The 26239-nt window shown below is 39.6% G+C and overlaps 1 protein-coding gene across 4 annotated transcripts; it reads right to left on the minus strand.

Annotated features, from left to right (window-relative positions):
* Positions 1–300: 300 nt before the first annotated feature.
* On the minus strand, positions 301–24940 carry Vstm2a (V-set and transmembrane domain containing 2A). 4 transcript variants are annotated; one of them, XM_041669560.1, is made up of 5 exons: positions 24559–24931; positions 22577–22743; positions 20940–20990; positions 19197–19533; positions 301–852 (listed from the first exon to the last, which is right to left on the minus strand). In XM_041669560.1, exons 1-5 carry the CDS (start codon positions 24635–24637, stop codon positions 728–730), a joined length of 759 nt encoding a protein of 252 aa, XP_041525494.1. In that variant the 5' UTR covers positions 24638–24931; the 3' UTR covers positions 301–727. The 4 variants fall into 4 exon arrangements, with proteins under 4 accessions (XP_041525494.1, XP_041525495.1, XP_041525497.1 ...); XM_041669561.1 differs by having other exon boundaries at positions 843–974; positions 24559–24940; XM_041669563.1 differs by lacking the exon at positions 301–852 and adding an exon at positions 962–1034 and having other exon boundaries at positions 24559–24937.
* Between the last annotated feature and the right edge of the window lie 1299 nt (positions 24941–26239).

A 26239-nucleotide genomic window follows, 5' to 3' on the forward strand; every position in this document is an offset into this window, starting at 1 on the left:
CTCATGGATATATTTGCATATAGAATGAAGAAAGTCAGCTTGCATGAGGGTCGTATCTATCTACCTTGAAGTCATATCACACATACTAGAAGCAATTTACAGAATTTGCCAGGTTTGCATATACAGAAATTGCAAAATGAATTAAAATACATTGAAATATAGCACACTCAATATGTATGAATATAAACCTCCCAGGATTGACTAGGATTGGCCATAATTGGCACTTCTACCACAGAACAAGAACGGCAATCAAGGAAAAGAAGGGAAACTCCAAGAAAAATTCCACGGGGGAAAAAGAAGTTGTTTTTTTTTTTTTTCGAAAAAAAAATTGCTCTGATTCTTCCTTATGTAAAATAAAGTTGCGTGCTGTTGATCCGTAGTGTCCAGCATTTTGTTTTTTTTTTGTTTCCTCAGCTGGGGTGCTGCTTGAAGATAGTTTGCATGTCTTAGGCTTCCTATCTTTGTTTGCTTCATTCGGATTAGGTGTTCCTTAGTAGGAAATTGGTGGAATCCATGGAAATATCTACTATACTGATGACTTTCAGGCCAACTCCTGAGCAGTTAGTGAAATGTAGATTTTATTTGTTGAAAGAAAACAAAACAAAACAAAAAACCAGATCTTGTTATTAGAAAATGTCCTATCGCTTCGCATTAATTCTCTTCAAATAAAAGATCAGCGACTTCCCAAAGAAAATACTATCAATAAAGCGTGTAATAGCCTCTTCACTTATGCTTCCGGAAGCTGATGTTCCTTGTGTAGGTAACTAGAGTACAGGGGTGCAGAATGGTGCTTGGAGTTTAGGGTCAACTTTGCTGTCCGCTCCGTAGATTTTACAGGCGATTTGCTCTTTGCTTTAAGAAGAGAAAGTGATATTGGAAAAAAGTCAGCACTTTAGATTAAAGCAAAGCACCCTTCACAAAGCCACAAACAAGAAGCAGGACAGAAAGTCCATGGCTTGTAGCTATCCTCGCACCTGCGGAAGAAGTTATAAGATATTCGCTCATCTTGAAGATTTCCAATGCTCCTTATTAGGCTGTTTTAAACACATACACATATATATTTAATTAGCTCGCCAGCTTGGCTCTGGTGCTCATGAATGTCTTGGCATGCACTGCAAACAACAACACATACAAAACATTTCAGTCCCACGAAGCTGGTGGTGTCTGATTTTAAACAATGCCATCCCACAGCGGGGAACTCACAGAGCAAACGCACTCAAACACGTTTTCCTTAAGAAACGGCACGAGAATCACTTCTTGTGATCGTTTGGTTGCTCCCACCCATGTCCCTGAGAGCACATTCCCTATTTCACTAGTGTGTTAGTGTAAAAGTGCAGGAGAAATCCAAAGCTTAAAGGCACCATGCTGCTCAGTGCTGAGGACTATGTTGGAGGCTACTGCCTCATGGGGATTGACCTTTCTCAAGCTTTTAACTCTCTAATCTGGGGGAGAGCTAGCAATGCCAAGAACTGAAGGAGCTCTGCAACTAATTGTATGTGGTGGCCAGGGGATGAAACTGCAATCATAATTCTTTCTTTATTATCCAATCAGCTTCTAGCTTTAATGACATAATAGCAATAGTAAAAACCAAAAACACGATGAGGGACAAAAGCACTCTTTCTTCTTCCTTCGTTTAGTTGGGGAATGATTAAGGGAATTGAAAAGGAAAAAGGGTGAGAATTCAAATTTTTCAACATTTCAGCTCAACCAGGTTGGCTCCCTTAATCACAGGAATAGAAAGTGATGCCCTCAAACAGCTGCTGTGCAATAGGCATGTGAGACTTTGGAATGGCTTGTGGAAAGGCCAACATCGCTGCTTTTTTGTCGGCTTTGGTGCTGACCCTGATTTGCTTTTCTGGGAGGTGGCCTGTGCATGTTGCATGGTACTCCCTTCCATCAACCTAAGGACTGGAGACTTACTAAGTGTCCTGTATTCAGCTTGTGTGAAAATGTTACTCTCAGTCCCTTGGGGCTCTAAATACAGAGAACATGCCAACTAAACATGCATTCAAATCCTGTTTGTAACTAAGCATGTATTCCTGTGAGATTTTGAAGCAAGATTCTTTGACAGAAAGAAGACAAATTACTACCCAGTTCTCTAAATCGCTGATTGCACTTGATTTGACACAAATATATATGCTACCCAGAGAAGTTTTAAAATGATGAAAGTGGAAAAATCTTGGGAAAAGGGTTCACTCTAGGAGTTATTTTGTGATGCAGCAGTTTCCTTTCCAGGGTGAATGTTAAAAGTTGGGTTCTAACTGAAATTTTGTTTCTTGGAACTCCTTTCTCAGATCTACCCTTTTCAGAACAGGCCTGGCCTATCATCTCTCTCACACATTAAGGAAGGAACAGCTGTTTCATTTTGACTCAGCATTTTTTGTGATATGTCTAGCATGTGCAAGTTAAAGCATCATTTACATGAATATTTTAATGGGAAATCAAGCCAGTCTGACATGGTTGAAAATATTTGAAAGTCGTCGGAGATTTGAATTGCCTTCAGAGGCACAATCCACCATTGGAACACAGAACTTCCTGTTTTTCCAGGTTGGAAGCTTTCATCCTCTCTAGTTGCATGCATTCGCCAGCACATATCTAATTAAATGAATTTATTTCTGCCAGGACAATCATAAGGACTTCATTCTATGTGGTAAATCCCACATTCTGTTTCATCACATCATAGAGTTGTTTCATTTCATTTCTGGATTTTCATTGTGTCCTGAGTGAGGAGAGATGGACCGCTCTTTTTGCAGCCTCGAAGACAGTGGAATTTGGGACTCTAAAATGCTATAGTCTGTCTTATGTAATTGTACCAAATTAGCAACACTGGCATTTTATGAAGATTTATACTAATTTCAGAAAACAATATTGTCAGCCAACATACTCTTATCTATTACATATAAATATCAGAAGCTGTTTTCTTCATCAAGAACAAACCAGCAATTTCCCAGGCACCCCCCCCCCCCAGAAACATTTCACTTCTGTGAAACAGTAAACCAAGACTGCAGTCAGAAGTCTTGAGTTCCCACTTCTGCTGCCATTCACCTCTGAGATTTCAAGTGACACACTTATTGATTCTAGTTTTCTAAAATGAGCCTAACTGTGCATGTATTATAATTTTTTAGCTTTTTCCATTAGTAAGGCCTGGTCTGTCTTAGAATAGATTCACCTCCTTTGTTCCATTAGTTTCTTTTCCTCTCTTCTCCGGTCAACCATGCAACCCACTACTTGCCCGAAAGAATTATACATTTCAGCAACCATTGCCCTCAGACCTGCTGTCCACAGCATCTTTTGTCTCTAGAAGATAGGACTCTCTTTAGCCTCTGAACTTTTCATGTATTTCGGTTATGCTTCCCTTGTTTCTTCACAGAGTTTACATTGTTTGCAATTACTTATCTTTATGCATTATCTCACTGACCACATTTACAATTCATTAAAATTTTTGAGCAATTGTTAAGCAGTTCATAAAAATAAAACAAAGCCTTTAGGGGTTTTGAACTTGCTTCTAGCATAGACTATGCTGAGAAAAAGAGATTTGTTATTATCTAACTACTGGAAAAAATGTGCAGGTAGTATGTCTAGGCTGAGCAAGGTCAGATCTGATAGGGTTTTCTTTCAGGTTCAGAATACACCTAGTTTTGTCACTTGGCTTGTAGTTAGCCAATAATGGCATCTGCCCCCACCCCTCATTGCCTAAAGATGTTCATAGAGCACTTTTGGGTGTGAAGTCAGTAGAGATATTTTCTCCACTGTAAGTAGAAAAGAAGTATTCAAGCAGTCGTAAAAGCCCGTGTAATACAGAAGTCTTCTATTCTCATCCCCTATGAGTTCTCACGGTTTTGGCATTGTCCGCAGACAAAGACAAACCCACAATTCTCAAGTGTGAGAAATGAATCTGACCAAGGAGCAATGCATGAAAGAGACTCAACAGTTCTGTCATCATCATCGTCATCATCATCATCATCATCATCATCATCATCATCATCATCATCATGATCGCTACATAATATCATAGAATTTCTGCATGTTTATTTTTAGTAAAAATAAAAATAATCCAAGCTCAGTAACCAAGACTTGGCAAACTCCGTCAGTTGAGTCAGAAATGGTATGTGTTCCACAGGCTGCTAACATCATCTGTCCCGACATCTATGCTATGTCCCAGGTCATCAACAAGAATCACATTCCTAAAGAGGTTTGGCCTCCATCCATCTCTCATGACTTAGAAGCAGTTAAATTGTTTCCTTTTTCTTGCCCCTTGCCATTCTCCCCTGCCAGATGGGAGAATTCAGCTCCCCCATTAGTATTTATTTGTATTGCACATCCAGCTCTGTTTGTGATCTCCAAAGTAGCTAAGATGTATGGGAAACTACTATGTATACGAACAACAAACAGTTAAAGACACAGTCTCATTCCTCAGACCAATCCCAGATGCGCAATGCACAGATTAAGAAAACAATACTCAGAGACAGGAAAGTTGCTCACTCTGAGTTATACAGAAAACAGAATAAGGCAAAGGCATAGGTGTGAAACCCCAGTGCAATTCCAGCAAAGAGCCCTGACATGCTCCTGCCTGAACCCTGGGGTGGTGAAACTGCTTCCAGATCCTCGCTTGTGTGAGGTCATCACTTGAAGAGTATGCTTGGGAGATAAACCCATCTCACATAAATTTTACTTTCCTCTAGCTATGAACTGATAAATACCAGAGATGGAAAATATCAATAGGTCCTAAGTAAACTTTAGTTAGCTCAATATATATCAGATAGCATATGAGATAATGTTTTGAACTTTTCAATTCATAAACTTTTAAGGTTTAAATTTTCCTCCGAGTTTCTTATGTTCTTCAGTGCGCTGTCATTTCACCATCATTCTGACATCCCCTTAGCTAAGAACATTTTCCAAGACTTTGCTTTAAGACCAAGAAAGGGCAGGTTGAGTGTTGAACATGTCATTATTAGTAGGCTGCAGTAGAAAGAATAGGAAACCTCATGACTTAGAAAAAATATCACCAGCTATGAGTATAATATAAACAAGTGGGAAGTGAAAATAAGAATCTCCAAATTGAACACACGCAAATTTTATTTAAATATCCGATTTCTATTGACTTTGAATATTCTATGCATTACTTTCTGATGCACATATTACTTTTACTTGCTGTAGGAACAAGAAGCACCCCTACTGAGAGTGTCTGTTGGACACGCTATGTGGGATGTCTGAGAGCCTCCTCTTCTTTTTCTCCCTGACCACCTAATATCATCAAAGGGAGGGAACAAGAAAAGAGAAGAAAGAAATTCTCTCCCTGTGTGGCTCCACTAGGGAGAATGTAGAATATTAATTTGGCAAGAATGAATATCGGAGATGCTCATCACATGATCAGAACTCCTCTAAGATAAATGCAACAATAGCCTGGTTCTTTGTTGTCTGTGAAGTCCCTGTCTCTATGTCCTTTAAGCCCCATAGCAGACAGACCTCTTTGACATGCTTTTCTTTATTACAGATGTCAGGTTTAAGAAGTGAAAATGACTGGAAGAAAATTTGAGCTAACTTTTGATGGAAATTTTATTCAGTTTAGTTTGTGATAAGTCACTACTAAGAGGAAAGATCAAATAATAGTGTGACTTTTATCCTAGAATATGTTAGGAGAATGCCTTTCTATTAGAAATTCTAAGGATCCAGGGACAATTTCTTTTAGAATTCCAGCTTTTTAAAATAAGTTAGCATCATTTTGACTTAATACATAAACTGCTAACTTTGTTGTGCCCTGGCATGCTGGTAGTAGCAGCTTTTCTTGCTTTTCTCTGGCCAGAAAATTATGGTCCTTTGTTAGAGTGCTTTGTATTGAGGACCAGGGAGAAAGTATACCTGCCCCTCCATTCCAGGTATAAATTAACAAGCCATTTGGATACTACCTTAGTCACCATGGAATGACCTTTACAAAAAAAAAATCAGTCTCTTCAGCGGTTTTAGATATCTACTGTCTAACAAAGACTGGAACAGTAAGAGGAATGTTGCTTCCCTCCAACTAAGATCACAGTCCATCTTTTATAATGTTTATCGATCTATTCACTGTGTGTGCGCAGATGTGGGTGCAGAGGAGACTGTGTGTGCACATGCATGTGGAGGCCAGAGGTTGACACTGGGCACATTCCTCCATCACTTTCCACCTTTTATAGTGAGCCCAGAGCTCACCGGTTCATCTAATCTAAAGAGCCAGCTTGTCCTAACTTTCCCCTGTTTCTAATTACAATGTGTTGAGGTTATAAGAAGCTATCACACCCTGCCTACCATTTATATGGATACTGGTACGTGTTTGTACCGGGAAGCACTTTTATCCACTGAGCCAATTCCCCAGTCCTGAAGTCTGCGCTTTATGCTTGCACAGAAGTACTCTAATTTCTGAGCAAACTCCCAGCCTGCTGTCATAGAGCATCTTAACTGAGCACATTTTCATGGTGATGTCCCCACCCAGGTCACATTGATCTTGCCAATCATCTTGTAACCATGACATGACCGATTATGGCAGGACAAGCTAATATTTCTTGGGCACTTCTTTTTACATCTGGCTATGGTCCTGTGAGGTTGCCATAGCATTTTATTGAGAGGATTTTTGATATTTGTTCAGGTTTACTCAGCTGCTAGTCAGTGCACTGAGTTCTAATTCAGGTTATATTAACTTTAGAACTCAGATGCTGCCAGCTCATGCATCCCATTATCTAATATAGTAATTCCATGTATCTGGAAACACTAAACTCTCCCAATTCTGACTGCTAAAAATAGAGGGGAATATGGGTGGCTTTGACAAAATGAAATCAAAAAGAATAAGACTTGGTAAATAACCAGAAGGTTACAAAGAAGGAAGCTTGAATATTACATTTTAATAACAATTCTAATTCATAAATAAGAATCACATATAATTAATACTCTTTCCTGGCATATGAATAAATACTGTTAATGTGCTTAAAATTATCTACTCATAGGATTTATGTTTTCTGTATGTGTGCTTTTATTATTAGTTAGCAAACTGTTTTTTCATTTTAAATTCTCTGAATTGTAATTTTAGGAACTTTCCATTTAACTTTTTCATTTGGCAGTTGAATACAGGTATCTGAAATTATGGGCTATAAAATTGTGAATAAGAGGAGCTGTTGTATAATGTGAAGTTAGCTATCAATTCAGATTCTGTGAATAGTCACATTCCCCACATGTAGTTTTCCTACACTGATAAAATTGAATAGTTCCAAATTTAATGGAGCGATTCTATAGATGCACTCAGAGTGAGGAACATAGTAGAGACAATGGCAGGACAATTGGCATTGGAATGTGATGACCCGAGCTATGCCCATGCTTCACCTACCAAGAGCAGCAAGAACATGGACCCTGAGTTAGAAAGCCAATACAAGATGTACCACAGCTAGAATGGTTGAATTCTAAGTGTAGCAGTTCAGAGAAATGCACTTTAATGATGTCTGCCTTGAAAAAGTAGACATTGATATGAATATTTAGGTACTTATTCATTAACTGGTGAAATATAGAATGTCTCATCCATTTTCTGTATTCTTTAGACCTAAATCCTGAAGGCTATCAAGATAAATTCTTTACCAGAGAAAGAAAACACCTCATATCTTTAAAAAAAGACAACTGAGGAATTCAGAATGAAGAAGTAAAAGGAGAGAAACAGCTGTCAAGACACAACTTCAAATTTCATAAATAAAATGCATGTCTTCTTAAATAAATTGAAATGATATCACCATAATTTGGGAAATGCTAATTTTGCACAACTTAAAGTTTAATTTTTGCTGTTCAGCAATTTATGATTTTGAGATGGCAACTATTGGAGCCGCCAGTGCCAACAATACAAAGAAACCATCAGTCTCATTACCTTCACAATTCACTTTTTCAACATATAGCAAAGGGGAAAGATTTTGTGCATTTTTTCAGGTTAGTGCAAATGATTTACCATTTTATGAATGTAACTGTTTTAAAATTTTCTGAATTAAGATGTTTTATAAGGTATTTGTAAAGCAGAGATTTGGATAATCTTTTTAGCTGTCAATATTAGATATTCTAATGTAAATATTTTTTAAAAATGCTCCTTATCAAGACATGTAAATCAAAGGATCAACACATCTTGGTACCAGAGAATGTACATCTAACGTCCTAGATAGAACTTGTCACTTGAAATACTGGTGAGACTTCTATCATTAAGCATGGAATGAAGGGTGGGTGGTCCAAGTGCTGTTTTCCAGTTGTCTCTGGCCATTACTATACAAGAGGTCTGAAGTTGTTTTTCTTGAATACTAACCAATTTATATAAAAATCTATGCATCTTCTTAACAGTAATGTATCTATGGTTTTCATTGCAGAAAAATATAAATATTAATCATAAGCATTCATTTTATCCTAGTTATTTCAGCGAAACAGTGCTAGGGACTACCATAGCACTAAAAGCACCAAGGCATAATTTGTAGCTTCAAATCTTGTATAATACTTTAGATCAATGTTTTTCAACCTTCCTAATGCTGCAACTCTTTAATATGTTTTCATCATGGTATGGTGATCCTCATCTGTAAAATTATTTTTTTGTTATTTTATAACTATAATTTTGCTATTGTTATGAATCAGAATATAAATATCTGTGTTTTCTGATGGTCTTAGGAGACCCCTGTAAAAAGCATCCTTTGATCCCCTAGAAAGGTTGTGAACTGCTATTTTAGATGTTTTCAAATGGAGTTTTCAGATTATGTAAGCATTTTAAAAGTATATTTAGTGGTTGTAATTCTATTGATTGCTCCCTTATGCAGCGTTTGTTCACATTAATTATTTAAAGGCTAGAAATGAGAGCTTTACCTTGAACCAACATGAATTTATTAAATCTAAAAGTGAAATATTTTTCAAGCTACCAATGCAACTTCCACATATTTGTCTGTAACGTATCTAAATTATGCAAGAAATATCAGACATATGAGTATACCCTGCCACAGCTTTGCACACACCTTTACATAGAGACATTCAAGAGTATCTAATGACTACATTATTTAATCTTCACTAAAACGTTATTGACTTTGAAGATAACGTTGCTTCCTTTAATTTCATTTCCTGTCTTTATTTTTCTCAAGAGTTCCATAGTTGTCTGCCTAATGGAACCTGGAATTGGAAATCCTGGCTGTACAATTTGCTTTGAGCCAAACAAGGAGACTGTGAAGCAGTCAGGTTAAACACTCATGTCTCTTGTTTATAAATCTTTCTGTGCATGGATTCTTTTGATATTCCCAGTAATCACACATCACCCACCATCTTACTATTTCCTTAAATTGTGAGGCTGAACCATGTCATGGAGAGGGCATAGGACTGCATATTTATTTATGGATATTATGCATGTTTGACTTATGAATTCATCAGGCTCAAGTCATTTTGCTTATAAACGATGACATAATAGTCAAATTATCTATTTGGTGTCCAGAAAGTATGGTGATATATATATATATATATATATATATATATATATATATATATATGTAAAATACAAGATGGATGTAATATTCCTAATTTTATCCTATGAGCAATTTCTCACTATAAAACTTTCATAACAGTTCTTCATTATAAACACGTACATCCATGCACTAATTTTAAATTCGTTATGAACTCCACAGTCACATTTTCTTCACTTGTTGTGCTGTCATGAGATGCCTCCTTTTATTTTGAACCATTCACATTTTAAATACTAAATTGTTTTTTCTTATAGCAAACTATCAAGTTATTGTATTATCAGTATAAATACCAAGTCAAATGTCAACATCTTGACATTCTGATGTGCATTTTCATGTATCATATTTATTAGTTTTCTATGAACATAGATAAGATAGATTTAAAGTTTTACATATTATGTGTTTTCACTTAAGGTTTTCAATACTATAGTTTCTCATGTTGTAGTGGATATTAAATATTCCTATTGCCATTAAATGTTCTTTGAAATATGGTTTTAGAAGCTGTATAATATTTACAATATGCTCTACGACATTCATAGTTGACTTTTTTGGTTTTAGTCACTGTGTATTTTGCGTCATTTGAAAATCTGTCATGAATATGACTGGTAAGAAGTGCACATATGATTCACCACTGATCTAGACATTTCTTTACACAAGTACAATTAGAGATCATGGATATAAGCCCCATGTTTAACCATTCCTGTTAAGTCAAATTGTCCTTGGGAAGGGATGTTCCATCTCAGTGCAGAGTGCTGGGACATACAATTCATGGTGACCGTGAGACTCTCATTCTCAAAAACAGTATGTGCCACAATCATATCTGTCAAATTTTAGAAAAATTACCAGGATTTTTTAACTTCATTAAACATGAATATCTGTAAGAAGTCTGTCAATTGCAGTGCTGAGTCTAACCAGCCAAATGCACAGCATGTTCATTTATTCAGCCCTAAATTATCTCAATAAATTGCTCTATTCACATTTATGCTACCTATTATTATTTATTATACTTTTCAAAAATGACTCTTTTACATCTTTTCTTTGGGGGTACTACTGAGGATTCTGCATTATAATCTGACTTTTTCCTCCTTGGCTACTGTATTTTGATAAAAGATTGAATTAAATTTGAACATTAATCTAGTTTTTAATACATATCACTCAATGATACCCTGCTGTATGTGTCTCATATTCACAGCATATTTCACTATTAACATGCTTCCTTCTGTCCCTAAGAGTTATACAAAAATATTACCTTGCAAACTGACACAAGTTTTCATTAATTTTTCAAGTGTTTAAGTTACTTATAGTAAAATATTTTCATCCGCAAATTATTTCAAAGCCTCAGATCTCTGATTTGATATTCCTACTTATGGTTTTATTTTCATTTGGAAATAGATCCTAAATTGTAGTAAAATGTTTTTTTTTTTGCTTCTTTTAACTTCTTAATTTTTGTTTCTAACTTACATTGTTTCACACAAATTTAAGTTTTACTATCTTGGTTTTCTCTATTCCTATTTGTGTTTCTTTGATTTCTTCTTAAAGGTGGCTATTTGATACAGTCTTTCAGGAAAGATGAAGAGGGTAGGGATTTTGACCTCACCCACAGGCTAGGTTTATTTGTTAAATGTTTATGATTCATGATTTCACTCAAGGCTGAGAAATGACCAGGGAGATGAGCGTTTCCACCTCAGTTTTTATAAACAAGAAGAGCTTTTCTAAACTTCAGAGAGATTCTCTGGGCAGACCATGGACAATGAGAAGCTGGTAGAGTGTGAATCTAGCAACCAATCTCTATTCACCCAGGATCATGAGGCACTTTCATTATTGACTTTTGTTTTTCTTTGCTATTAAAGTGTTTGAAAATATCTTCATTTTTGTATTTTTTATCTGTATCTCTAATCATCTAAATTCTTTCAAAGGCTGTTTTGAAAACTTGAATTGGATTTAAGAAACAGATGGTCTATATACCTACAGTCTTAAAATCCTTGCAACTTATTCAGGTCTTTTTCTTCAAGTTCTTAGGAAATTTCTTTCACTTTAAAATAAGGATCTAATTACCACCTTGGGCAAAATAGCTGCTGATCGATATGATGCAATTCTATAGACAGAAACCTACTATTTATTAATTGAATTGCAGCAGAAGGGGAAGAAAGCTTGAGAATGTCAAACGACAAGACATCAAGATAGACTTCCCTCCTTACTGTAGCACATCCCCTGCCTCTGAAGGAATGTGTCTGCCTCATAGATCCAGACATTTACACCCTTTCTCTCAATATCCAGTTTCTCTTTCTCTGTTTTAATTACCTAAGGTCAACTATTCTCCAAAAATTGATGTTTGACTTATGTACCTGGGAAGACTGCTCAGTGGTCAAGAGTACTGATTGCCCTTTCAGGGTTTGATTTAGAAAACCCAGAAAGCATTCGCAAGCATCTGAAACTGCAGTCCCTGGGCACTGTATTCATGTGCTACACAGATATGCAAACAGTCAAAACAGCCATATATGTAAAATAAAAAAAAGGAAAAATATTAAAAATATTTGTCTTGACTTTTTAGAAAGGGAGACCACATTGCCATGGCTATTTTAAAGTCGTTCTAACTTTTTGATTATTTTTGGTAATCTCTTCCTATGTTTTATTTACAAATTAAACTGTTTTATCAGTAGGTACACAAAGGAAGAGAATAGCATCTATAGGGTTCAGGTTACCTCAAGTTTCATGAGTCCTAGAAGATTAGGATGGACAAGTATGCTCTCATTACTTTTTTGCTGGTAATAAAACACAGCTACATGCAGTGAAAGTCATGCCTGCACTGTAATTGGTTATGATTTATTAAGAAATCATTAAGTACCAAGCCTTTAATTTATAATTCTCAGAAGTCTGACAACTGTGCCATAGTTCCCTTTCAGAGAACGAGGAAAGAGAATCATAGAACTATACGTGTTTGATCATGGCCTGATCTTCTTTCCTGTTGTACATTATTCCTCTGCTAACATCAGAGGCAAGGCATCAGCCCCTAGGCCTTCTCATCTGAGATATACACTAGCTGCCTATTAGCTTACTCTTCATGGCAGCAGTATTTCTTGGAGGAGTAGTGCTGCTTTTCATTTCTCTTTTAGGCTATGTGTTCCTTTGACCCATAGGGTGAGTTATTTCCAGCACCTTTCTAACCTTCTGGTTATCTATGCAGAAGATGCTCACATTGCAACAGCTGCTTCTTGAAGTTCCAAGACCTATCAAATACATCATTTAAAGCACAGCCCAGAGTATTGACAGTCTCCTCTGTTAAAGATGACCTAATAATCACAAGTCAGCCTTTACTGTGATCTGAAAAGCCTATCCAGGCAGGAGGTACTAAGTTTTAGTTAGCAAAATGTGCTAATGGTTTCTGGAGAAGTTAACCAGTATAGACGTCTCATCTACATAATTCCTATTCTGACAGCTCTAGAAGATTCTTTGACCTGTAGTATCCAAATTGTTGCCTCTCATCTGTTTTTCTCCTTTTTCATTGACAGCCCATTTATCTGACAGCCATTTTGTTGATGGAATAGCAATGAACAAATTAACCTACCCTAAATATTGACATAACATCTGGACTGTGCGATGGTTCTGTACGTCAGTGTGGAACAGCACTTACTCATGCGTTCTTCTTCATGAAGGGCCTCAACTTTTTATCCCACCTTCTCATTTACTCTGAAATTCTGATTTAAAGATGTTTGAACGTGGCCACACTTGGAGAGCTCCCGTATTTATCAGCAGCAGAGGAGCTCCAGAGAGCCCTGGGTTTCTGGCAGCTGTTAGCAACAGCTGACTCTCAGCTCTAAGGATAATATCATGGTGGGCACACAAAAATCATGTTTCAGAGTTCAGAGAAACTACATTCCCACTGAGTGACTAGAGGCTGCATGTGTAACAACAAGACTAACAGCATCCCTAATCACTGCCGGCTGTCTTCCCACTCCCAGCTGTTCAACCCAGGAGCGAAGAAAAGAGCTTTGCAAGTCCTTGCCAACACTGGAAAAATACAGTAGCCAAAGCAAAGGCTCTAGAGCATCTTGGGGTACCACCCGAACACTGATAGAGTTATAATTCTTTTGTTGTTTCGAAGGACTTTTGAAAACTAGTGGTTCTTATAGTCTACAAACGTAAAGGTGTTCCTTTCTGAATCCATCCTCAGAGGGCATAAGTGAGTAGGGGCTGGGTGGGCTCTTGCATAGGGAGGGTGCAGGATGCACTTGAAGTTTACATCATTTGGAACATTGTGGTATCAATATTCACTTCTAGGCATGTTGAATCCTCTTAAATTCTTGCAGTAGCTACTATCTGTTGCCAAGTTACAGCAGTGTGACATCTGTCCTAGTTGGCCTGAATCTGAGATTTACAGAGCTGAAAGAGGCATGTTTTGTGACATAAGGTACACCAGCGGTTTTACAGCAAGTATGACCACACTGATGACGGAGACCTGACTGGGGAAACAATAGATTTTATCTCCTGATTAGGGAGCAGGAGAGAGTAGCATAAAGGGATGTGTAAGAACTCACAATCAAAGAAAGACCCACACAGAGGGAAAAAAAAAAAACATTTCCAGGGTTATAGAGGCAAGAGAGTACATGGAAACACTCAGGAAATACTAAACATGAAGAGTAAGGGCCAGGTTTTTGACTGAAGAAACAGGAAATGAGACTATAAAAGATAGTGGTTGGCACTTTAGAAATAATTCTTATTTTTTGTAGAAATGATGGTTTTTAGAAATAAAATATGGACTGTTGTGATACATTCATCATGTTGGAATTGAAATACAAAAGCTGTTAAGAGATTTAGGATAAAGGAAGCACGAAAGACATGTTCAGAATAAAATCAGTGTTTGTGGAATAGAAAGAATGCAATTTTCAAGGGACATCTTTGGAAGAAAATTAATAAGACAAAATGGCTAATTGAGTTGGCAAGTAATAGAGGGAGCAATAAGATATTTCCAAAGCTTTTACAGGAGCTATCATTATGATGATACTATTGGATGTTTGGGAACAAGAGGAAGGGCATTTCTTTTTAGTGAATAAGCTTAGATAACAACAGATAGCTCTGAACATCTGAGTTCTAGTTCTAGTGGCCTATGTGGGAAAGTGCTACTATGAAAGAAACTCCCCTATACCCAGTCTTGAAAAAAATGACAGTTAATTATTATCTCTTAGTGATCTGGATGATACCTGGGCTGAACTGGCACTGTTATCAAGAGATGGAATTGGGGCTGAGGTTAGATGATGACTTGGGATGATAAATGTTCAAGATGACTTCCTCATGGTCATTGGCCTTCAAGAGGTAAGGACATAGGCTACGAGTCCTGATAAGACCTGGTATTGGAATAGTATAGCTTCCCCAATCTTTATTAGTTTTATGATCCCAGGCCAACTCAAACTCCAGGTAAAGAAACACAGACTCTACTTCTCAGCACTGGGGTATCAATAAATGTGTCTCTAGCTTATATTTGCCACAAGACTTTGAGGACTCACATTCAGAGATGTTTAGGAGACAATTATGAATACTAGTCTGGGTTCTCCTGAAAGTAATCGGAAAGAGAAATGTGACTGGAGATTAGCAGTCAAAACCACAGGGATAAAGTCAAGAAGTTATAAATGATAAAAGGATAGCATTATGAAAGAAACTGATACAAGGGAGAAAATAAAGCAGAGAAGCAAGGGACAGGGAACCAGTCTCTGAATGTAGGAGAGGTCAAAATGTCAGAAATGGGTGGAAACCAGTGCTGCCAAGATATTGGAAAGGATGACTTTCACAGAAATTCTCAGTAGACATCATAACTTCTCAGGACACAGCAGCAGCAGCAGTAACAAAGCAAAACTCCATGGGACTGAGGTCAGAAAAGGAGGACAGAGCATAATACTGCCCTTCTGGGAGGAACTGGTATTGGCTGGGCAAACACTCACAGCTCTGCCCAGTGAGAACACAGAGGCAGGGAATGGATTCCTGTTTGTTTTATTTGCCTTTTGGTTAGGTGGCTTGGAATGATCAGTGGAAGAGCAGAAAACAGGAGGAAGGAGATACGTGGACTTGGTTAGTGTAGGAGAAATCTAGTTTCTGAAAGATTGGGGGTGAGAAATGGAGGAGACAGGGAGCAGAAGCAAAGCAAGGTTGGTGCATTTGATATGGAGAGGGAGGAGGGAACTAGAATAGTCTTCAACTTTCTGGAGCATGGAGTTAAGGCATTCTACCCTGACAGTGGTCCTGGATTTCCCATTCTGGTCCACTCACACTCTTCTCTGAGAAGTCTCTTGATTTTCTCTGCTGTGAAGATGTAAACCCAACCCCTGTTACTGAACCCCTTCTCCTAGGGAGACTTTGTTGATTCAGACAGGAAGAAAGAGGACGGCTTCCTTCTCAGAACATCTGTAGAACATTTCTTTAACGTCTAACTCCATGCTTTGACTGTCTTATGTATTACGTTTGATGGTATTTCTTTTTCTTTCCAAGCTTTGTGTACACTAAAAATAAAACATAGCTGAATAAAACTATGATGGGTTTGATATGAACTTCTGTCTTGTGTACACAGAACTGGAGGACCCTAAAGAACTTAAGATAAGAAATTTGTAAGGAAGTTTTGCTTATCTGTTTGCATTATATTTTCTTTATTACTTCATTTCTAATTGTTGATTATAAAAAATAAAAATAAAATTTAAATAATGTTAAATATTAGGGATTTATAATTATTTATCATTTACAGCATAATTTATAAAGAGAAAGAAAGTAGTTGCCAGCAAGAAAGGACAGCATATAGTCATTGGCTTTGAGGAAATTTTTGAGGAAAAAAAAAAACAGGACTAGTTAGACTAAATTATTATCAAACCCACATCTGGTTGTATATAAAATGTTACAGGTTATCTTTCCCCTTTTACTATTCATGTTGATTTTGCTTTAGAGTTAAATTAATTTTTAAGACAATTTGAAGATTTTATGTAAAGTTATTTTCAGATAATATGTTTCCTTCATAAAGATATAGAAATTATTTGACAGGAAAATTTTATGAATTTAGAGTTGAGTTTGTGAATCTGGCCAATTAAGCCAAAGAGTGTAATAAAAATAAAGGGCCAAATAAATTAGTTTATTATAGCACAGGAAAATATGACACTGCCATATATAGTAGGCTTGTTTCTATCAGTGGATAAAATATGAAAAGCTAGCAAAGCCCTTTGCTACTCAGAACAAGATTTTAACCTTTATGTCTTCACCATAAATATTGTACACTATATAGAATCAACAAGTATCCCTTTTTATGGCAAACTGACCAAACCTTGGAGAGGGAGGAATTGTGCCTTCATTTTTGTGTTCCTGAGTTTGCTATGCCTTGAAGAGATGAGAGGTAAATAAGTGAATGAAAAAAATGAAAAATTGAAATACGTTTTATAATCAACTGGGTTATGGGTATCACATGTATAATGTATATAATTTATAATTATCACCCCAATTACTGTACTCTAAAAAATGATCTTAAAAGCATGAAACTTGCACAGCATACTAGAGTGACTAGGAAACCTCAGCTGCTGAAGGGGCTGTTAGAGACTGTGATAGAAGTACAAGAAAGATTTTCCAATATCGTCTGGCAGAAAAAGAAATATTGAATGTGTATATGTTCATCTTTGCTATAATCAGGAAGGGGCAGTGCACTAAAGCTGTTAGTAAATCGAGGTTCTCCGGAGACAACATCCTTCTCTCTAACGTTTAGGAAAAACAGTTTTATACATAGGAGAAGGCTGGTGGGAAGCTGCAAAATGAGCAGTAAGTAATTTTACTTGAAAATTTAGTTTCCATCACAGCTCAAAGAGACATAGCAAAATAATGCAGATATTTTTTAAAAAGCATATTAGTTCGTATCATAAGGTGAGTACAATATCTTAGAAACAGAATGCTTCATTCTCTTTAGTCATTTAAATGTTCTAATTGCTTTGTTTGACTTTACCTCGTAGCTGGATTTATGGTGCCTAGCTTGGAATATTCTTATGTATGCTACTAATTTCTCTTTCAGGGTTTAGAGTTCTCACTAATTATGCTGTAAATTGACTGCTGAGGACACTCTGTGATTCTACAGGTAGTGTCCAGCTCTTAGTATTATAATGTTAAAGAAGATGAAAGGGTCACAACCCAAGAGGCATTAAATCTGTAAAATAATAGTTAAAACTTGTGACTGATATTTAGGCATTTTTGTACTCCAACATACAATAACAAACATTATCAGCTCTACCGACTTTGTTCCTGAATTTGGAAAACAAAGGAGATCACAAAGAGAAAAAGTGATACAAAGCCACAAAAGCTGGACTTCAGAAACGCTCAGTCACCACTTAGCAGACTGCTGTGTTACCAAGACTAAAAACATAACAGGAAGCCTCATCAGCATTTAAACAACAGGACTGCACAGGACCCTAGCTGGGCATCCTGCAGAATCTACTCAAACACATCTATTCAAACAAAAAGCATAAAGAGGAAATGCGTGTGGGCATACATTATTTTATTAGTTATTATTGATTATTTGACTTTTTTCTATGATGCTGGAAATTGAATCCTGGGTTTTATACAAAGTAATCAAGTAGTACACAGCTGTGCTATATAAACCCTAGACCTGACACATCTATTTTTCAAGCATTTTGTTAACAAGCCGGGATTTAGAGGTGTGCATTGGCTATTGTCAACGACTTTCTGATGGGCCTGGGAGGCTGCTGCTCTCTCTCTTTAACTGGTATCAGTCACCCTGCACTGCTACAGACTCTTACCCTTCTGCCCCACTTCAGAAAGCTGAAGCTTTTTGTGGGTATCTCCAACTTTGCTGTCTGAAAAATTACAGGTGAAAAAAAAAACAGTAAATGACCACATCAAGTGATTCCATGTATATCAGTTATGTGCTTGATCAGGAGGTTCTTCTAATCATATTTAGGCAAAGCATTTGAGAAGATAAGACTGGGGGGGGGGGGGGTTCATGAACACAACTCCTCAACCCAGGCTGCCTTGATTCCACATCAAGGTTAGAAGTTCAATGAGTTTCCACTGGTGGAGTTGTTATATAAATTAATGCCATTCAGAATTGCTTTAACTTGCACAGCTGATTGAGAGATGTGTGACTAAGCTCCCAAATTGGCATCTGCAGCACATCTGTAGGAGCTGCCTTATCTCTCCAACACTTCCTTCTCCCCACCTCACTTCCTGTCATTATCACCATCCATTTCATCACAGGCCTTGGAAGTTTCTCCTTCAAAATCAAAAGCCCTTGGGGGAATAGTTAATGCTTAAAGCCACAGGTCACTAAATGTATGGAAGATTATCATGAGTCTTTTTCATTTCCATTTAGATTAAGTGAAAGCCTCTTAATTTGGGTCATAATTGATACATAAATCTGTAGAGAAAATGAACATGCATTTATAATGTAACCAACATTACAAGATTTATTGTTCTTATAATGTGTAAATACAGAAAGAAGGGGGAGAATAAAAGAGTCCAGCTCTCAGATCCCTGGGATATGAAACAGTGCCAGGGACTAATGAAGCAAACTCATCCTGAACGTCCAGCCTCCTGCTCTCAATGGCTCATGTCTCCTCATTTCAATCGAACTCAGTGTCCTATTTGAAATGCCGTCTAACATTAATCTGTCTATGCTATTCAACTGCCCTTTTGGTGGAAGGTTTGTGAGTGAGAAAATGAAAGGCTCAAAATGGATTTCCATACCTGATTGTGGACTTTGTTTGGGGATTTTGGCTACCGCTTGAGGGCTGGAAGTGGAGTGCGTTCGTTGGTTGGCAGAGCTGTGGATGCTGCTGGGAACCACGGATGACACATTCTTTCGAGGCTTCATGTCTTGTAGCCACATGGGCGAGGCTTCAAAGGCCTGCATTCTCCGCGCGTGGCTGTTGGCATTGACTTTCAGGTAGGCCTGGGCCTTGTGTTCCTGTAGCTCCCCGTAGTTGGCATCTGTCACCCTGCACTCATATAAGCCTTCGTCCTTTTTCCTCACTTTGGAGATCTGAAGCTTGTGGGAGATGTCATTGCCTTGGACTTTCACTGTCTGAAAAATTGCAGGGGAAAAAGCGAAGTTTTACACTGAAGGATTTTATTCTCACTCTCTTATGCTTGCTAATGTTGGGAGTAAAGGGTCTGCATAGCACAAATCTGAAGTCTCATCCACAGACTTGACAGGTCAGAAGCTCGTCTGAGTGGCCCAGCTGTCCACACTTCCCAGATTCCCATAACAGCTCTGTTCGTTTTTCAACATGGGATTGGCCTCTGCTTAGTTAACACAGCTGAATGAAACATTGAGTAAGGATTTCTGGAATAGATCCCCCCCCCCCTTTTTTGGTATGGCTATAAGACAACTCCTTTAAATCCAGGGCCACAAAAAATGTTGGTAACTTGGATAGCAATATTTTTCTTCTCAGTTGCCTATTAACGTGGCATTGCAGGGCTCAGGCTACCGAGAAATAGCATCTGAAATCAAGGCTCATTGTATATGCCCATGTCATTATACAAACTTGAGATTCTATTGATTGAACATTGATTTGATTTTCAAGACTGAAGTCAACATTATTTATTTTAGTTACTTTATCCCAGATTAATAGCAAGCTCACATGTCTAATGTATAATATTAACTATATATTATGTAATCCATGTGGCATATATATATATATTTATATATATATGTATCAGTTAAATTGGTATATATCATATGTTAATCCATTATTGACAGACTGAAAGATGACATAAATCTGTCAGGTTAAAGATCTGATTAAATATCTAAACACAGAAATGAAGGGTGATAAAGAAAGATATTCTAGCTATGACCATTGTAATTATTACAAAGTAGCCTCCTCTTCATATTATCAGTAAGTCAGTCTGGACTAACATCAAGTGTAGATTTATATCTGCTCTGGTTTCATATTTTTGTGATTTATTTTAATATTACATTTATAAATACTTTATTTGAGTTATGAATGATATACAAATTGAGTCATATTTTTATTCATTTGAAAATCCTATTGCAAGGCTTAGCTTTTGTTTTCCAAATTTTTTTCTATTAAGAATAGGTACTCCCATTACTTTGAATTATTAACATTATTAATATTGAAGTATTGCAGACCTTCATTGCTACACTTAGGTGACTGTGAAAAAGATTAAGAAAAGCAGCACAATAATCCCATTAGCTAGCAGATTCATATCCTAGCCAATCTGTAATTATTTACATGAGTAAAACATGCAATTTTATTTATGGACTCTAAATCTAGCTCAATTTTTAGGCATTTCATGAGGTAAAAAGAGACAACTGCCTCTCATCCAGAATTTATAAAATTACCTTTTCAGGCTCAATGACTTAAAAGGTTTTAAATCTAAAGTCTGTTTTCTATTAATGTTCACCTTGGGCCTTTTTGGCCATTTATAATGCATGATCCCCCTGTCCCTTATCCCTAGGACACTCACACTTATCTTGGTCCCGTCATTGTCCGGGTCTCTGTCGGGTAAGAGCTCCACCTGTAGGACAAGAGTGCAAATGCTCATCCGAGTTCCCCAGTCCCGGGCGTTACGCTACCGCAGCCGCGCAACCACCAGGAGAGATCCCAGCCTTCTGGTCTTGAAACGTTTCATACAAAGCAATTTAAGAGCCAAAAAGAAGCACGACCGCGGTCCCTACCGCACTCACTACTGAGGCCAGGCTGGATTGCTTCCCTCGCTCCTCCCTGAAGTTCCCCTCTCCCCTCGTCGGATTCCAAGCAGTCCCTGGGGTCTCCGTGTCTTCCCGGAATATTACTGTGGTCTTGGCTCTCCTAGAAAATCCCTAAGGTCCCTGTGGTTCCCACTGTCCAAGGGACACCCTGGAGAGTCCCTGTGGTTCCCAAGCATTCCTATGTTCACCACTGTCCCCGTTGTTCCCAAGTGTCCCTGAGGTCCCTGCGGTCTTCTTTATCCTAGCGACACCCTGGAGAGTCCCTGTGGTCCCTGCAGCCCCTCAGGCTGGGCTCCCTCTGGCTGGCCCGAGGCTAGAGTCGCTGCGAGGCTAAGTTTTCTCCCGCTCAGTGCAGTCTGCCCTGTCCGCAGGCTCAGGGAAGGGTGGGGACAGGCGCAAAACCAGGCTAGGACAGGACTGTGGCAGGAAGTTTCCCCGAAAAAATTTCTGCATCTCTGCCCTCGTTGTTGACCAGTACCCAGGTTCTTTTCAACAGACTTTCTCGTTTCTGTCCTCTAGGTCTCATGTCCGAGTCCTCTTTTGCTCCGTGGGTCTCTCTTTACCACTCTTTGGGCTAGGGTGCTACCCTTTTAGCTTCTTTACGCTTTCCTTGTCTTCTTGCTTTCTCCCTTCTAGCTTGCTCATCGCCGGCTCTACTTTCATCGCTAGTCCAGGGTCTCTCCCTGCTTCTCTGATGCCTACCCCCATCTCTCCCTCTCCCCAGTTTTCTCTCCCTCTCTCCTTCCTTTCCTCCCTCCTCCCTGCCCTCTCTCCCTCCTTCTCTGCCCTCCGCCTCTGTGTGTGTGTGTGTGTGTGTGTGTGTGAATAAGAGAAAGAGAGAGAGGGGGGGTGGGAGGAAAGAAAGAGGGGAAGAGAGGGAGAGGGAGGAGAGGAAAGAGAGAAAGAGGGGGAGAGTGGGAGAAGGAAGGAGGGGCGAGGGGGAGGGGAGGGTGAGGAAGGAGGGGAGAGGGAGAGAGAGCGAGGGAGGGAGGGGGAGAGAGAGAGAGAGAGAGCTAGAAGAGGGATGACTGGATTATTCCCCTTACCCTTGATGTCGGGGGGGGGGGGGGCGGGAGAGGGGGGGCGGAAGGGGGACAGAAGCAAGGCTGGTGAAGGGTGCCCTGGTCTGTACCAGAGATACATTGCCAGTTTGAACAGTTCCATAGCATCGGGTATTAAGAGCTGGTTAATTCCGGTCTAAATCGGAAAAGTACCCTGCTAGTGGGACTTCCTAGGTGCTTTTAACTTACTGTAACCAGAACAAATTCAGCCTTGCTCACTCTCATAGATCAGGGAAGGCTCCCTTGGACTGCTGGGCCCTGGAGCTGGTGAGAAATGCACAGAACTAAGAAAGCAACGTGCAGGGGCTCTGTGGGCTTTACGTCATGGCTACCTGAGAGCCAGCCGCCTCGGTTCCATGCTCCAGGTCCTCTGGTCCCCGAAGGAACCACCATTGGATCTCCAGGTACACTGAAGCGGAGCCGCTTTGGAAAGCACAGGACATCTCCACATTTTGTCCCTCGGTCGCAGTCACGTTCCGCGGAAACTCGGTAAATTTTGCTGCAAGACAGAAACGCATCATTTTGGCGTATCTCTACATTACCATCTTTGCCAATGTATCTTTCCTGGAGAACTCGACACAAGTTTTTGTTTGTTTGGCCTTTTTTCGTGGGCCTTGAAAGGTGAAAATAAAAACAGCAATAACAACCCTTCCGACATCTCCGCAGGGCTCCCTGTCCCCTATTGCTTTGCCTCTGCATGCCTTGTTCTTGGTATCATGCCTACATCACTTTGGTGTTGATCAAGTGCAGATAATGGAAAGGTTAACGAGCTTGCCAATAGCTCTCCTCTGCTAGCCAAGTTGCCCAGAGTTAGAGCCAAACATCTTTTGTCAGATTGCAGCATTACCTAAAACTTACTGAGAGATCCAGGGAGGTGCAATTTAGACCGTCTTTCCAGTCGATATACCAGAAAGCCTCTGGATTCTTAAGTTTCTAAACCCTCTATGATTCACCGGGGTGTTCCCTGTTAGAAATGGGGGGGGGGGTAAGTAAATGTCAAACCCCACATTCTTAATCTGTCAAAATAGTGGTTAGAAAATTTGTTCTGGAGCCCAAGTAGGGAAACAAGTTGCACACTACCTAAGAGGCGTATGGTTTCATCTCTGCAAGTTAACCTTCACGTTTGTTCCCTTCAAGGCATATAAATTGACATATGTCAGGGGACATAAAAGTCATACATCCATGTTTAGCTCAGGTCAAAGATGATTTGAAAGACACCATAGAGACTCTGGCTAACCCTTTGGCTAACCTTGGCACTGCCAGCTTGGAAGATTAATAGATCCGTGTGAGAGTCATGAAAATAAACCGCCCCCTCCTCCTTAGGGCATTCCTTGCACATGGGATGATGTGTTTCCTGCTAACTAGATGACTGTTCTTAGCCTGTCTAAGGGGCACTGTGCAAAGAGCTGATGGCTCTCTAGAAGGAGCTTTCTATTTGTGGTTGATAGAAGGGCGCAACCACAAGGCACACATATGAAAGGAGGGTCGCTGAAAGGATGGCAGGGATGGTTTCAGCCACTTTCTCTTCATTACTTAAAGACAGTGAATCTAGATGTCTCTTTTTACTATTTTATGAAATCCCCAAGGGGACGGATTATGTTTCAAGGGAATAGACACTATCAGAAGGCAGCCTATCTGAATAGGGTTTTCTGCTCACATTGGCCAGCAAAGTGGGGTTATTTCTGCTCACAGAAGTGATGCAGTCTCCAGGAGGCCAGAACTGTGATCTGCTCATGGTGCTGAAGCAACCACTGCAGCCTGCAAAGTCCCGAACAACTGGGCCCAGCAGGCAGCTGCTGCTTATGATGCAATTAGGACCTCCTTGTGGACTCTGGTAAATAGGCATTGGAAAGAAGTCACAGGGACCAGAGAAGGGGACTAAAGCTTTTTGCCTACAGGGAAGCCCCTTCCAACCAGCAGCTCTGCATTAGTAATGACTGTATGTGCATGAGTGATTGCCCTGTTCACGCACATGAAACACAGACACACACAGACACACACACACACACACACACACACACACACACCTGTGTATGTGCTCACCAAGGAACTCACCCCATTGCCAGTCTGGTGTCTATTAGATTTTCTTTGAAACCTGGTTAGCTTGCGATTTAATAAACTTTGAAGGAAATTTAAGGGAAGAAAAAGCCAAGCCGGACACTAGTCATACTACCTAACACTGTTGGCTTGCTTTGAGCCACTCTCAAGCCTTCTGTCCATTCTTCTAGTTGGTACAACACACACACACACACGCACACACACACACACACACACACACACAGCACCACATACACACTACAAGCAACGGACTTACCTTGAGAAGAAAGCCCTTGCTGTACATATAACACGGAAAAGAACACAAATCCAACAGACGCCAAAAAGATCCCCATCATGCCAAGGGAGGGAGGCACATCCGTGTAGCCAAGAGCCCCAAAATCTAAAAAGACAGGCAAGCAAGCTTGTTCAGGGGCTGCTTTCAGAGCCCGGGGCGCGACACTGCATGCATGCTGCCGCTCTCGGCGTAGATTGGCTTGGGCACAGGGGATTGCGACTGGCGAGGGTTGGACCAAGCTGGCTGGGATCTGGAGGCTTCAGGCGCAGACCCGGGCTGCCACGCTGCGAAGTGTCTCCGCCGGCGGCTGGCTGCTTCCGCTACCTGGCAGCTCGTCCCACGTCAGCCGCTCGGCTTGCGTGCTCGCCGCCCTCCCCACGCCCAGCGAGCCGGCGGCGAGTGGAGCGGGCGCGGGGCGGCGCGGACTGGGCTCGCGCGGCGCCCAACTTTGCCTCTAATGGCTGCGATGATGCCTTTAACTCTCTGCGCGCCGGGGTTGCGCACCTGCCGGCCGGGAGGCCCTGCCAGACCTCTGCGCTCCCGTCCGCTTTTATCCCCATTAGCGGGCTTGGGCTTCGCCGGAGCAGATGGCTTTGTGCAAAGAGGACAGGACAAACACAGGGTCCTGGCGTTTGCTCAGGGATAGGAGCAAGGGATTTGAGAAGGAAGTTGAGGCATTGTTAAAGACGGAGGAGGGATGGGATGGGTTGGGAGTGACTGCTCTGGGGCGATGAACACAGCCCTTGGAGGGAAATGCTGCTTAACCAGTTATTAACTGCTCCAACTAGAGCGATCACATGCTATTATTTCACCAGGATGTATTGTGAGCAGCTTGCAGCCCAGCAGAGGCCATTCGTTCAGGCACCGGATCACTCCAGCTGGCAAAGGGAAGGCACAAAAGTACTCAAGTCGTGTACTGAGAGAATTTTCCAGAAGGAAAAGTCTGCCGTGCAATGCGCAGCATCTTTTTTATTCTTATACCCATTGCTTGCTTTGCCTTCTTCCCACAGTATTTCGGGTGGGGGAGGGGTTTCGCAAATCATTTTACAAATCCCGCTTCTCAGAGAGTATAAATAAGGTTCTCTTTACAAGATTTATTTTTGTTTTGTTCAATTTCTTTAGCATAATAGTAATTACACAATAGTCTGTAGGATTATATGAATAAAGAATATTATTTTAAGCACCCCCCCTCCCAAACAAAGCAGAAATATTCAGTAAGTTTCAGAGCTTGGAACAAGACTAGTCATTTGTCTTGGGAAACCTTGAGATGTATACTGTATTTTTAAAATTATGGATCTTAAACAAACAAACAAAATCTGAGAAACTCTTATCAGTTCTTGTTAAACCTAACCATTAATTAATGACCTTACTTCTTAAGATTTATTTTTCATTAAAAAGCATAGAATAATGTAAAGTATTTTCAGTATTTTTACCACATAGATATATACCTCAGTTCTTCAGTATTAATTGGAAATATGTATTAGTTTTACTGTGCTACCAGAAAGCCAATGAAGTTTATGTATTTTCATTCTGGAAGTTGTGTTTGTACTCGGCTGATTCCTTTCCTGCCACAAAAACTTAACCCTAACGTGGCTGTAGGGTCTTAAAACCACTTGTCTTCTACAGCTAAATGCAGTAGGAACTTTATTAAGAAACTAAGGCA

This window comes from Microtus oregoni, unplaced genomic scaffold (genome assembly GCF_018167655.1).
Source record: "Microtus oregoni isolate MIOR12 unplaced genomic scaffold, Mior012 000019F_ref0000042, whole genome shotgun sequence".
Taxonomy (NCBI): Eukaryota; Metazoa; Chordata; class Mammalia; order Rodentia; family Cricetidae; genus Microtus; species Microtus oregoni.